General features: G+C 43.0%; 1 protein-coding gene across 6 annotated transcripts in view; it reads right to left on the bottom strand.

Annotated features, from left to right (window-relative positions):
• The window catches only part of LOC311060627 (ankyrin-1-like), a 134,262-nt gene that overhangs the window by 91,149 nt on the left and 27,284 nt on the right, over window positions 1-15,829 (bottom strand). For all 6 annotated transcript variants that reach the window (XM_084078864.1, XM_084078865.1, XM_084078869.1 and 3 more), the window contains exons 2-3: window positions 4,728-4,829; window positions 4,003-4,101 (exon numbers count right to left, since the gene is read on the bottom strand). In XM_084078864.1, coding sequence (XP_083934990.1) covers window positions 4,003-4,101; window positions 4,728-4,829 — 201 coding nt within the window. The remainder of the gene's footprint in view (window positions 1-4,002; window positions 4,102-4,727; window positions 4,830-15,829) is intronic.

Genomic DNA, 15,829 nt, shown 5'->3' with positions numbered 1-15,829 from the left:
TTTTAAATGAGCTGTACTGCAGCTGAAGGCGCAGTGAATTCAGTGTGTGTGTGTGTGTGTGTGTGTGTGTGTGTGTGTGTGTGTGTGTGTGTGTGTGTGTGTGTGTGTGTGTGTGTGTGTGTGTGTGTGTGTGTGTGTGTGTGTGTGCATGTGTGTGTGTGCGCGTGTGCGTGTTGTTGTGGTGCTGCAGTGTTGGTTTGAACAAGTAGAATTTTGTCATGCTGCTTTTTGGAAATAATGCTTTTGTGTTTTGTGCTTAGCAGGTGTGCCAGTGAGGACACTGACTCATGAAAATGAGAGAGAGAGAGAGAGAGAGAGAGAGAGAGAGAGAGAGAGAGAGAGAGAGAGAGAGAGGGACGGAGAAAGGGAGGGAGGGACAGAGAGCGAGAGAATGAGTGAGGGTGTATACGAATGACAGTGCAGTGTGTGTCAGAGAGGGGGGAAAGAAACAGGGGTATTTGCAGAGTGCACAACATACTAGTTACAGTATGTGTAAATGAGAGCGGCAGTATGGACTTTAGAGAGAGACCGACGGCTAGAGGACAGTGTTGGTGAGAGAGAGAAAGATGGAGAGACAGAGAGACATACTGAGAGAGAGGGAGGGTGTACAGTGCTGTATATAGAGAGGGCAAGAGTTTATGTGTGTCTGTGTGTGTGTGAGAGAGAGAGAGAGAGAGAGAGAGAGAGGCAGTGGTTCTCAACCTTTTCAGGCTGCTTTTCAGATCGGCTATTTATATATTTTTTGCCTCTTTCTTATGTTATTTGGCCAATGTTTGACCAGCTTTTATAGTACAGTTTGTTCATTATGTTTGATGCGGTAATGGTATTTTTTCTTGACTTTCTTTCTTTTTATTTCTGTATCAAAAAAGTCCATAAATTGTCACTTTACTGTCATCTGGGGACCCCCCCCCAAAAAAAAGAATATCATGTGGGGACCCCCCAGGGGGTTCCAGCCCACAGGTTGGGAACCATTGTCTTAGGGGGCCCCCGCCACATCCCATACACCTGTCACGTCTATGTCAGCCATAGCATACAGTACGTAGAGCAGCTGCTGCAGTGTTGTAACGCTGCCTGACACTCAGACCTCCAGGATATATTATATCATCGCTGTCGGGTAGAAACCTTGCATGTAAAAAAAACGTTCATTTTTTAATATTATTATTTAAATATATTTATAAAATAGTGAAAATAGCCGAATCGCCTCGTCGTGAGCTTGTAGATCGGCTATTTTCACTACTTCTCTGCGACTCTCGTGTGATGAAGTAGTAGGGCATTCATTTACGAAAAAAACACCGCAAGTTGAAACACGGAGATACAAGGTTTCTGCCCGACAGCAACGATATCCTCCTTCCATTCATTCCTCAGCCCCCCCTCCTTCCCCTCTCTGTCCATCTACACCAACACACCCCGTCTCACTCTCAACTGTGCTCTTTCGCCAAGGCTGACATTTATTCTAATTGCTAAATACTGAGCACTCTCTCTCTCTCTCTGTCCATATTTTATGTACTCTGTAAAATCCTGAGCATTAATTTGAACCTCCTAAGTCCTATACAGTATACTGTGTCCTACGACGCGGAAAATAGCCGATCTACAAGCTCACCACAAGTCTCGATGTGACGCATTGTGAGCTTGTAGATCTGCAAAACATTTTAGAACATGGGGCACCAGGTAGAAAGTGGTTAAATGACATGATGAGTTAAATTAGCACTCAGGATTTTGCAAGTGTGTATGGAAAACCTTTCCTCTACCTTCTATTCCTCCTATTTCTCTCTATTCCCTCTCAATATAATTAACTGGCATGAAAGTCACATGAGAAATATTGCCATGTTGGCTTCTTGTGCACTGGCCCCTGTTACGTGCCTTTCTCAAGTTGGCGTAGAATGTCATGGCTGACTGCCACAGAGAAACCCGGCTCGCTTCTTGGAAATACGTACATACCTCACAGGAATGTACTGTACTATACATGTGCAGTGGCATTGCAAACTATTCAGACCACTTTTTCTACATTCTGTTGCATTATAGACTTCATTTAAGATACATCTAACACACCAATTATTAATTGATTGATTAACTGCATCTGTGTTGATTGTACTATAAGGTCAGTATTACACAGTCTCCCATGATTTTACCACGCTTTTGTTTTTTAAATGAACTGGAAAAATCAGCCTATTCATTCCCCTTTAATTGTCATTCGGTCAATTATGTCACTTTCAATGTATTTGGGATGTATGTCTTACGCCATCTTGACATTACATAACCTTTTATAAACATGGCATACCGTAGGTCTACTTGCACAGTATCAAACATGAAGATGAAGACGAAGACAATTTGGCAGTGTTATTTTACTCGAGTCCAATGCTTGGACTTGAGTACAACTATTCAAACTTCTAAATGAAGTGATGAAACTGAGCTGAAGTCAAGGGCAACTTTGTCGATTTCATTTTGCTTCGTCGGTCGTACATTCCATTACAGACATGTAGACTTGCCGAATGAGCATGCTGGATTGTAAAATAACATGTTTTGGATGATGTGATCGAGACATCCCAGGAGCAAGACAGTAGCGATGATGTACAACTGGTAATCACATGATGGACTACTCTTTATTTCTTCCGCCGGAGATTTGCAACTCTACTAAGCGCAGCTTTCTAGTTGTTGTCTCCACCAGGCCGAAGACGTGGCCGAGACTATGTTTTCGCCCCTGTCTGTCCGTCCATCCGTCCGTCCGTCTGTCTGTGGACAGCTTATCTCCGGCACCGTTGGACCGATCGGCGTGAAACTGTGCACAGCACACTCCCTGGAGGCCAGAGCAGAACCTCTGCCTCAAATGTTTCACTGTGGCCTGTTATAGCGCCACCAGGGGGCCGATTTTTGCAAAACACATTTTTGGATATTACTCCTACACATTTTGTTCAAACATCACGCAAATCGGTACACATTGGCATATATAGTCTATAGTCTATAGTCATGTGATCAAGACGGATTTATCAGATTATTCATAATCCATCCTGATTGGGTAAGATTAGCTTCCAAAGTTTGCAGGAGTGGCATGCAACTTTGCACGCACATTCCCACTAGGCAGAGGAAGAAATGCCACCATTTTCATATTGTGCTAGCGCCACTAGGAGGCAGATTTTTTGCAAAACACATCGTTTGAGATATTACTCTTACAGATTTTGTCCAAACATCACGCAAATCGGTACACACTATCTCTATAGACATGTGATCAAGACTGATCTGTCCAATTTTTCAGCTTCCATCCTGATTGGATAAGATTGACTTCTACAACCTGGCCTGGCAGAGACCTGTGCTCCGAGGAGCACATTTTTCTAGTTTATCTTTGTTTCATGGGAGAGTGTCACTCACTGTCACAGTTTCAAGGCCTTTCACTTGCATTTATTTTAACGAAGGAGCTATAGCATCCCCTGAAGTAAATGTTCCAGATGTCTTCCCATCCTGCCAAGAGACATTTCTAGAGTAAACGTTGTTCTCTGTGGGACACCTGGCAGTGAATCTGCCTCCTTCTAAATCAGCCCACTGTACTAGTTCATAGCTATTCATTCACTTTAGTGCTGCTTTGGCTCTGTCAGGTTGGCGAGCTGCTGAAGCAGCTAAACTCGTGAGTGTGTGCGTGCGTGCGTGCGTGCGTGCGTGCGTGAATGTTTGTCCATTTCTGTTCAATCAAATCAAAATCAAATATAATATAATAAATAAATAAAGATGAATAAAACGTCTTGATTATTCGATTAATCGAAAAGGTAATCAATATAATAATCACTAAGAAAATATATCTTGCAACATCTGGCAACACTGTCAGGAGTTAGCAAGGAATATACAGTAGTCAATGGCAGGTCTTCACAAGTGGTATGTACAGGATGTGCATTTATCCAACAGCGTGTGCATCTATGAGTGCGCCAGAGTGTCTCTCTCATGTCGTAATTAGAAGAAGAAACAGCCCTTTGCTGCTATTAGACAAATAAAGAGTAGTTTGTGGGCAGGACATACCTTGGTCGCTGCGTCCACATTGGCCCCCTGCTTAATGAGTTCCACCACCACTTCAACATGGCCCTCCTTAGAGGCAAGATGGAGAGCATTCAGACCATTCTACAGAGAGAGAGAGAGAGAGAGAGAGAGAGAGAGAGAGAGAGAGAGAGACAGACAGAGAGAGAGATGTAGGGAGAGAATCAGACAGAAAAAAAAACAAAACAAACAGAGCGTTAAGTAGGACATACATCTGCTCGGGAATCGAACCCGCGACACACTGTCAGGCTTCAAAGCCTATGTAGTACACGCCTTAAATTGGCTACCGGCGCCCAACGTGGAACGTACGATACGAAGTATAAAATAGGGCATACTGTAAGTGGTTCAAGCCTCTAATAATATTCTAGTCCTTTGCATTAATATGTAATATCTACTGTATTCCCACGGTCCAAGGTTCTATACTATTCTATGCAAGATGTTTCTGACAAGGACATAGTATTAACTTAAAAAAAGATTCTTGTGTTCAATTTGTGTTCATGATCAAATTATAACAAAGTTGTGATTCAACAAAAATGCTTTGCTGTCAAAATCTACCAATTACACTGAGAAAACTAATCTCTACCAAAATATGAATGCTGTTGATTTAATATTTCCTTTTTTTCACATTCTCTTTAAAAAAAAATTGCATTACGTAATCTAGGACTGAGATGCCTGTCATCTCGGGCTGTATAGATTTAGCAGGCAGTTACCTGGTTGCAGATATTGATGTCCACCCCAGTCTTAAGGTAGTCCAACGCTTTCTCCAGGTTACCCGCCCTCGCCGCTCGCAGGTAGCTGGCATTTATATCTGTCTGCAGAAACACAGAGAGAGAGAGAAGAACTGTTAGCAACAAAGTGACATGGAAATACTATACATTGGCATTCCATACCGCAAATGTCATACAATATGCTTCAATATACACAGAAACTCCGGAGAATAAATATATAGATGGAAATGCATATTGACACCAAAATATATGGAAATATATTTTCCAATTACAAAAAGCATATTGTCTTAAATGTCAACAGTTCTCTAGACTGTAATTAACACAAAAGGGGGCACTGACTTGTTTTTCTTTTTTTTGTGCAGACTTGCAGAGCACAGGCTTTCAGCACTTGGGACATTGTCAGCATTTTTGAATCATGGAAAGCCGCTACTGAAAGCTTTTAAAACCAATCTTTGCTGATTACTTTTGCTTCATTGGCTTACATCCAACTTCCACACCAACAGAATAGCCTTGCCTGCTTCCTTCCAGACAGTCTCAAGGTATTATATAGGTTTGACAGGATTTCTATAACTAGCCTATTTGGCGTTAGAAATACACAAGGTGTGGCAGAGTTATGATGGCCATAAGCTGAAGCTAGTACCAATGGGATGCCGTCATGGCTTTACACAATTGATTTTCATTCTGGATGTCTAACCAGGGACTGATTAGACCTGTGGACATGGATGGATGCAGTTCCCTGTTGGGTTGAACGTAGTTTGGGAAAGTAGTCTAAGCACCCAGGACCAGAGCTAAAACATGTACACTAGTATGTCCGTTCAAAGCAAAATACTGTACTGACAATACAATACTATTATACATTAGTACAGTATGTACTATTTATGCATTGGTACAGCATGTTCACACCTGACAGCAATCGAGAAATCCTTAATTGAAGCCCTCAAAAATCTCCTGGTCAAAAAGCCTGGTCTGATGGAAAAGGCTTTTCTAATCGTTCACCAAGGGAGAACAAGAATTGGCTCAGCCGAGCAGCACTGGAGAAAGCCAAGGAAGAAAAGTCTGGTGCCTACTAGAGCCAAGGACTTCATTTCATGGGTCTGATTTGGAGCTGGTACAGCTATTTCAGCTCATGACGATGCAGCAGGATAACGTCCAGTTAAGATAGAGGGGCTGCTGAGTGCATCAAAAGCTGACAAGTGATTTTTTTTTTTCAGTCTTGTTGGTGCTGTGGCTCAGAATGTGTTGCTGCGGTCATACTGTAGCGCTGTGGTGTTGCTGTTTGTTATTGTAGGCAGATTAGTATCTAATGCTGCTGCTGAGCTCACTTCCACTTACTGAATGGAGCTAATCTGAGGTCTGAACGCACACGCGTACGCACACGGTTTCTCTCTTTGACACACACACACACACACCAGCGGCGGACTGGCCATTCGGCGTACCGGGCAAATGGCCGGTTCGCCAGGGCTGAATTTTGGTCCCAGTCCGGCCCTGACACACACACACACACACACACACACACACACACACACACACACACACACACACACACACACACACACACGGACACACAGATGTGCATGGCGTTAGGCAGGGACAGACGCACAAACATGCCCTCTCTCTCTCTTCCACACAGAGTGCAGGGAGGAAAACTCACACGTGCAAACTGAGGTTGTGTTATCAGTGTCAGCAGAGGCCAGAGGCTTACCGGACAAGCACTCACACACACACACACACACACACACACACACACACACACACACACACACACACACACACACACACACACACACACACACAATATTACTGTGGAACAGGGTCAACAAAATGCTGTGCTACCCAGTTTTGCAAATTGCTTTACAGTATATCAGATTCACTATGCACTTTTAAATATGTCTGTCTTTAGCCCTACTTGCGGGGGCGGCCATGGCACATAAGATAACCCAAGAACTACTGGCTGGATTGCCATGGGATTTGTAGTACATCAACATATAGCAGCAGAGTGGCCCAGAGCCTCTACTACCTGAAGACCAAAAGCTTAATATCTCCCCCGGCCAAGGGGAAAATCCCCTTTAGGTTGGTGGATAAGAGTGTCCCTGCCCATGCAGGAGAGTTACACTTACTTTCAGCCCTGGTGAACCCTTATGGGGTCACTCCTTTACAGAAGTTTTTTTTTTCTTTCAATGGCCACTCCGGGGCTCTCTACTCCTTTCCTCTAGAGAGACAACAACATTACTGTAGGTCAAAATGTTCAACTGTAGACAATATATCTGAAAATGCAACAGGTGAACTGGCATATGACACTTGCTGGATGCCTTCATGCTTCCTGCAGGATGAACCCTACTGATTTAGGCAATCCCACGGCCTGTTCCTCTGGTGCCACCATTAGGCCAAAGTTTTGAAACGTACACAACATATCAAAGGATCTACACCATGAATTTAAACAATAATAATAATATTTAATATCATATTGTTTATGTCCCTCAAACGTTTTTCAAAAGGTTTGAGCCTAAATCAAGCCTCAGATATACTCATTCCAACTAACTTCTCTCTGGCTTATAAAGCACTTTCACCTGCAATACCACATTGTCCTGTTTGGCACGGGACGCTATTGAGCCAGTTTGTATGCATGTTATCTCCTGGTTCTGTGTGGAAAAAGTAAAAAAAATAAAATAAGAAAAAATGACAAATTGGAACTGAAAAACGGGAGGTATTGTACCCTGACGTGACGTCACGTCAGGGTGCAAATCAGTTTGGTCTGTTTTGAGACCAATTTACAGAAAACCCCAGATTTGCTGTTAAAGCCTGAGTGTTCAAACTGGGGTATTTTTGGGGATAGAGAGAAAAAGTTAAAATTCATGGTGTAGTCCCTTTAAAATCGAATGGTGTGACTGCCATGAAACGTTCTGATCGCACATGTTGTGCGCAGGGGGCCAACCCTAAACATTTGAGTGACCCCCATGATGCTGCCTCTAGCACCACCCTCAGGTCACAATGTCACCATTACACACTCAGGCAGATTTTCTAAATGACCTCCTGACCTTTACTTTAGCACCTTCTTCAGTGAATAAGCCATGTACCAAAAATGAGAATCTGGTGCACAGCATTTGGTCTACACAGTATAGAACACAACAACTTAAGTCTGACAGCTGACCTAGCAGTAATTGGAGACGGACAAAGAGAGGGAGGGAGGGAGAGAGAAAGCGAGAGAGAGAGAGAGAGAGACATACAGAGAGTCACTACTGACTACGCTTGGAGTGCTTGCATGTGAAAGCCGTCAAGCGACTACGCGCACGCACACACACACACACACACACACACACACACACACACACACACACACACACACACACACACACACACACACACACACACACACACACACACACACACACACACACACGCAGGCATCGTAGGAATGCAACTGATAGCAGCCTCAAACCAGGCATGAAAGTGGATAAGATGTGTCATTCTACCACTGAATGTAGAACCGTCCTCTGGTCAGTACAATACGGTATGTCCCGCTATTTGATAGCATTATAATATACCGTAGGGCTGGGGGATGATATATCAATATTACATCGATATCGTGCTGTGAGACTAGATGGTCTGAGATTTAGGATATCATAATATCGTGATATGGCATTGGTTTTGTCTTTTCCTGGTTTTAAACTTTCAACCTGGCACACCTGTTTTGGGCTAGTCATTATGGGCGAATATCTTCAGAAATTGTCAATAAACTCAGCTCAGATTTGTGCCCCGATCTTCTGGCTACACATGACTAAGGATTACTGTGGCAGGATGCCCAGACAGACAGGAGAGTACTTTTCTATAACTTTTCTATAACTTTTCTATAACGAAGGATTACTGTAGCAGGATGCCCTGACAGACAGGAGAGTACTTTTCTATAACTTTTCTATAACTAAGTATTACTGTCGCAGGATGCCCTGACACACAGGAGAGTACTTTTCTATAACTTTTCTATAACTAAGGATTACTGTAGCAGGATGCCCTGACACACAGGAGAGTACTTTTCTATAACTTTTCTATAACTAAGGATTACTGTAGCAGGATGCCCTGACACACAGAGTACTTTTCTATTACTGCCAAGGAAAGAATACAGCAAGACCAGCTACTGAAACTGACCAATTAAGTGGACATGAGACACAATGTGATATCTATTGTGGCGAACAACCATTCAGATTGTCTGAATAGAAAGGCTATTTGAACACATTATGCACACAGCACACAGTTAACCAATTCAAACAGGGAAAGTGTCATTTTAGATTTGTTTGTGTTGGCTATTTAAAATTAGCAGATATACAAGCTCACAGCACGTCACTTCGTGCTTGTACATCTGCTATTGAACATTTTTGAGAAATCTTGAAGTCTTTGAAAAATAATAAATAATAATTGAATAATTTTGAATTATGAAAAAGTGTGAGAACTACTGATTTAGACGGCATTTGTAGGATCGGCCTCAGGTCTTAATGGGTAAATAGGTAATAAATAGGTATGAATAGATATAACGGGTGCTTGGTAATGGCAGACTGTCACTCGCAATACAGACTGTTTGTTTGCCCACTGGCCTGGGATCAAACTCTGTCACAACTGTCTCTCCTGCATTTCACCTGACGCCATGCATTGTTGTTGGCACCCTGGCATCTCTATTTTCAGCATGCCACTCTAAGTGAAAATGTAAACACATTTTTCAAAACTAGCAGATCTACAAGCTAAAGCTGCTATTTAAAAAAATATATTTGGTTAAGTGGTAATCACTCACGTGGTGTAGCTCGTAGCCATGGTGGCATTTAGCATACTACATCACAAAATCATAGAGTCAAATCTGGTCCTCATCTCTGTACTGTCTCTCCCTACTGGAGCAGAACCACTTCAACTTCAACTCAACTTCATTGTCACATCACAGGTTTACAGGTGTAAAATAGTGAGTGAAATTATTGTTCGTACAAGCTCCCATCATTTGCAGTTTCATGAAAGGGGGAAAGAGAATAACAGCTGGCGACTCAGTTCCATGACTCTCTGGCAGAGCTGGCACACAGCACTTTAGGGGGCATAATAAGTCTGTTATGCAGTTGTGACGATGCTCAGGTGTACAATATGTTTACAAGCCAATTCAGGAATCAAGAATCATAAGAGGTTTATTTGTTACTACAAGCAGCGAAATGTTGCTGGGACCTGTTCCGTAAAGACTGTGCTAACACAACAATACAATATAACAGGAAGATATTAATAATAACAATACCTAGTACCAATTACTATTATATTTTTACTATACGATTTTAACTTTTGGAACAAATCATAAAAGTGAAAAGTGCATCAATTCCACAGCACTTCTATAAAAATGTAATACAGAAAATGGACACGTTTCAATGGTCTTGAACTTCTGAAGTTTCTCAGTAGCCTGACCCAGAGAACCCGACCAGGAGGATGTAAGTTATACTCAAATGTATTATTGTTATCATTATTTATTTACATTTGTTCTATATTAACACTAAAACCCTATATACTTCGTTGAGGGGGTCTATCCTAAGCCCCCTTATTTTCTCCCTAAATATCTTTGCCGAAAATAGCCAACGTACAAGATCACAACGCGTCACATTGGGAAGCGTTGTGGACTTGTAGATCTGTTGTGTTCGCCTATTTTTTCACAAAATGTTTGTGGTTCATGTGGTTAAAGGTAGGATAAATGATATTTTTTGGTTAAAACAATATGTTTTTAGTAATCATTGTTATAGAGCGTTTGTTCAGTAACAGAGGTCTCCCCATGTCTCCAGCTCTTTAATAAAAAGAAAATACATTTTCAGGTGGGTTGAAAATGTTCAGCTAATCAGGAAAGAGTACCCATTTATCAGCTTACATTTTAGGTTCCAGTTCAATTTTTCCACGCTCATTTCTTAGTGCCATGTCTGCCATCACTTCCTATTTCACTTGTTTAATCTGTACAAGTATTCTGTGCAAGTTCTCTCTTCTGATTGGATCAAATAATGCATTTTCTGATTACTAAAGACAATATAGTTCGATTTTACACTTATTTTAACAAAAAAATATCACTTTACCCTAGCTTTAATGAAGATTACACATGGATAAAAAATAAAACAAAACATTCAGCTGCTTCATATATTTATAGTTAGTTATCCATATTCAAATCAGAGGAGCTGCTTAGTACAACCACAAGTACATCCTCCACCGGAACAGCTGCATGTCCTCCTTGAACACGACACAAAAGCAACTGGTGAGGGATGAAAGATTCTTTAACCCATTAAGATCTGAGGCCGATTCTACAAATCTTCTAAATCCTAACAGTTTTCTGAAAAACATATTTTTCTATTTCAGTGGTGCTCAAACTTTGTCATGTCAAGGACCACCCAAAATGTATTTGTATTTGGCCACGAAACCCCAATCTCAACACATTTTGTTCCAGGGACCCCCAGAAGCAAAGATTTGAGTTTAAAATGTTGGCTTTATATTCAACGACTTGCACAGATTTTCACGACTTCCCAAAAATACCAGATCGACAAGCTTGTATATCTGCTATTTTTGAATAGCCAACCAAAGTGCTATATATATAGCTAAAATCTAAAATGACACAGATGCTTTCTCGGTTTTAATGGGTAAACAGAAGACAGTAGAGGCTGACAGACAGAGGTGTAATGGCATTACAGATACTGTGTGTAAAGAGTTCAGTATAATGTCTCTCAACTGGCGGGTTGAGGACTCAGAGGTAGGTCAAGAGATGTTCTGATAGGGTCATGGACAAAGGAGAACTTCAACAAAGGAACAGTGTGTTCACAAAATATTGTGCGCTGACTTCATGGTCATTGCATAATTGGGGTCTCCATGTTACACCAGTTGAGAGACATTGCTGTACGATACAGCAGTTGTTCCCAACCCTGGTCCTTGGGGACCCCTTGTACTGCAGGTTTTCTATCCTATCAGGTAATACTAGGGACATAGTAGGTTAGTAAACCGACAGTACTAGGGTCATAGTTAGTTAGTAAACCACCAGTACTGGGGTTTTAGTAACTTGGTCCGAATGCGTTGTGATCATGTAGATAGGATTATCTATTTTTGGCAAATGTTAGCCTAATTTCGGGATGTTATAGGGTTCATGTGGTTAAAAGACCTAATTTCACTGTAGTATTAGAAGATGGAGGATGGAGGCATAGAGCGGTACTGTACAGTATCATTGGATTGTGTTTATATGAGCTCAGCCTTCGGTGTTCCCCAAAAGTCCAGACAGGCATCCCTACTCTTATCTTGGTGGAAACCAGACATCAGCTTGGCAGTAAATCCCCAGTAAGGATATTAAGGATACATTTCCCCAGGATTTCCCTCCTGTTTCTTTCTTAATTACAAGGGCTCATGAAAGACTACAGAACCACAACTTGTAAAGGATCAATGGGTGTTTCGTTTTGAGTGGTTCAGGAAACTCTATAGTGTAGAAAAAAACACTTTTCTATCTTTCTTTCTGCCTCCACTCGCTCCCTTCTGTGTGTCTCTCTCTCTCTCTCACACACACACACACACACACACACACACACACACACACACACACACACACACACACACACACACACACACACACACACACACACACACACACACACACACACACACACAGAGCATGCGGCACCATCCAAGGTCAGGTGCTTCCATTCACATCACATCAGTCCCCTATCAGACTATTCCACAAACATTCCAATATGTCCACATAACACTGCAGCATCATCGACATGACACAGGAAAACACAGACGCAAATACTAAAATCAATGTCTTACACACACACACACACACTCCCCCCCACACACACACAGAACATCTGCAGTAGAGCGACTGCAGTCTGACAGGCTTGCTTCTGCGAATACCCGTCCTGTCAGCAACTTGCCCACCGGTGCTGTCTCGTCTCGGGACCCCCTCGCATAACTGTGATGGACCCCCCCCCCCCCCCCTTCTCCCCCCCCCCCCCCCCACACACACACACACACACAAACACACACTCGCATACACAAAAACACAAAGACACACACCTCATGCTGTCCCGTTAGCATCGGCACCGAGGAGGGCTCAATGCCACTTACTTCTACAAGGTAGTCGGCTGCCTCCTCCACTGCCATGTTGATCAGCCTGCAGCTCACAGAGACTGAAACCTGAGCACTCACTTTACTGGAGCTAGTAGCCACTAGCCACTAGCCCATAGTCCCTAGCCAGGCACCACCACCGGGGAGGGCCAGAGAGAGACAGAGACACAGAAAGAGGAGGGGGGCGGGGTGTTAGGTGACAGCGGGCGCGAGGAGGGAGAGAGAGATATGCAGGGAGAGCGAGGGAGTGTGTGTGTGTGTATGAGAGAGAGAGAGAGAGAGAGAGAGAGAGAGAGAGAGAGAGAGAGAGAGAGAGAGAGAGAGAGAGAGAGAGAGAGAGAGAGAGAGAGAGAGGGTTACTGAGAGCTAGGCTTGGGGCATTATGTCACAGCTAAAAATACCTGGCTTGGAGAAAGAGAGAGTGAGAGAGACAGAGAGTGCGAGAGACAGAGAGAGAGAGAGAGAGAGAGAGAGAGAGAGAGAGAGAGGGAGAGAGAGAGAGGGAGAGAGAGAGAGAGAGGGGGGGGGGGGGGAGAGAGAGAGAGAGAGAGAGAGCCCAGGGCACACAGGGGGGTAATCGGAGTAGTTCCGGCACTAATCTCTCACCAATACTCGGTGAAACAACAGGCTAGAGGACAATACTTTGAGTAGGCGTGTCCTGTGTGTGTGTGTGTGTGTGTGTGTGTGTGTGTGTGTGTGTGTGTGTGTGTGTGTGTGTGTGTGTGTGTGTGTGTGTGTGTGTGTCTGTGAGACATGATCCGTAGTGTAAAAAGGGCAGTTAGTTTAACCCTTCGGTCCAGATGGAAACTTTCATTGGCATATTCTTCTTTACAATTTATTATAGGCATTTTCTGCATTACTTTAGACAGGTCAGTGTAGAGAGACAGGAAACCAAGGGCAGAAAGAGAGGAGAGACACGATGGTCACATTCAAACCCGGGTCAAGGAGCACATGGTCTGTACACACACTGGCTGAGCCGCACGGCACACCTTCCACTGGCATTTCTGTCATGTTTGTTTTTGGCTGCAAACATTACACCAATCAGGAAGCCCTGATTCCTGGGACAAACCCAGCAAACAGACAAAATGTAATTACAATTCTATGCATCATCAATAATATCCGGTTGAACTTCAGTTCTGAGAGAGGAACCCCCCATCTATTACCCCCAAAAAAGAACTTTCAACTCAATCGAAAATCGGCGATCGAAAACCGGCGAAAGTGGCCGTTTTCAAGATGTTTTGGCCATTATCTCTGGAACGGAAGGTCCAATCTTCTCAGTTCAAAGCTTGTTGGATGCGTGGCTTTGAGGACATTAAGCACGCTATGACACCTTTTTGGGTTATTGGGGTTTTCTAGGGGAGGCGAGATCTTAGTTGGGCAGGCGACCGCCACTGAATTGCACACCCCATAAAGCATTGAATTCATGGACATTTTTTTGTTTTTGTCGCATTCCTAAGCCAATAATTTGATTACCGGCAGAAATATGCTAATGTATCCGGTAGGAGACACAAAGGAGTATCTTTGAGTCTCCTACCGGAAATACACACGGTCATCAAATTATTGGCTCGAGAATGCATCAAAAACAAAAAAGATCTCCATGAATTCAAGGCTTCATGTAATTGATAGAAAATAATATTCTTTTGGGTGAACTATTCCTTTAAAACATTTTTTGGGACATACAGTGAGATTTATCCATTCTATCTGTTCTGGTCGGTGTCTATTGTGTATTTTTTTTTTTTACGTTTAGGCTGGTGTGTATAAACCACTTTCAACCTGGTGTCCTTATTTTGGGCGTGTCATTACAGGCAAAAAGTCCCCAAAAGTTTCTAATGTAGTGCAAATAGCAGATGTGTTGTGAGCTTGTAGATCGGCTGTTTTTGTGCGAGGCTGTTGTACGACGAAGTACAGTATAAAATATGGCTTAAACGAGCACTTCACCCATGTTCAACCTTATCTTCATACAAAATTGGTCCTCACTAATGTTCAGTATAAGATAATAACAACCGATGACATAATCGGATTAGTATTATGAATAATGTTTTAATTGATGCAAGAACAATGGCTTCTATTTCAGCCTGTTAACTTTCCAGGAAGATTAAGGCTGTAGTTTCCGTCAGCTTGGAATCCCCATAGATGATGTCATCGTTTTCTGAACCGGTTTCTGAACTATCTATCCACACTGCCCACCTCTGAGCCAGAGGGCGAGTAGACAGAAATGGTGCCATTTTATGATGAGCATTAGTGAGGAACAGATACAGTATATGTAGATAAGTTTGAAAATGGGTGCTCCTTGAAGTGCTCCTTTACGAAGTTAAAATTCAAAATTCAGTCAACAGTGAAACTGTAAATCCCCATCTCAAATGTGCAAATACCCTTTTTTTCCAGGTAAAGCCGGAATTATAGCCTGTTGGTGTTGCATGCCGTAAATAGCAGATATACAAGCTCACAACGCGTCCCGTTCGGGACGCGATGTGAGCCTGTAGATCTGCCATTTACCGAGCACGACACCGGCACTCAAATAAGTATAAGTTAAGGAGAGCCGTCCTCGCCCACACACACACTACTGCTACGCTGTGTGACTTACCATACTGGACTCATCCATCTCCTAGCTCCGTTAGTGTTGGGCAGAGTATAGCATGGTATGATGAGCACTGAACCCACCACAAATACACTGAAGGCAAAAAACTGATGTTTGGTTGGCAAAGAGCACGCGTAGCCCCGCACACACTGGCCTGCGGTGGGGTATAGCAGAGTTACACACAAACTTGTATGGCTGAATGCCTGCGCACATGAACGCCTACACACACACACACACACACACACACACACACACACACACACACACTCACACTCACACACACTGACAGACACACATACACACATACACACAGAATGTGTCGCTATGCACCTCCCATTGTGATCCAGCTTATCATGTCATTCCTCTCTACGAAGCAATGCCAGCCAGCCAGCCAGCACAGCAAGCCATGGTT

The sequence above is a fragment of the Gymnoscopelus microlampas genome (assembly GCF_963454915.1).
Source record: "Gymnoscopelus microlampas genome assembly, chromosome: 14".
NCBI classification, from domain to species: Eukaryota; Metazoa; Chordata; class Actinopteri; order Myctophiformes; family Myctophidae; genus Gymnoscopelus; species Gymnoscopelus microlampas.
This window is presented reverse-complemented; position numbering and strand designations above follow the sequence as displayed.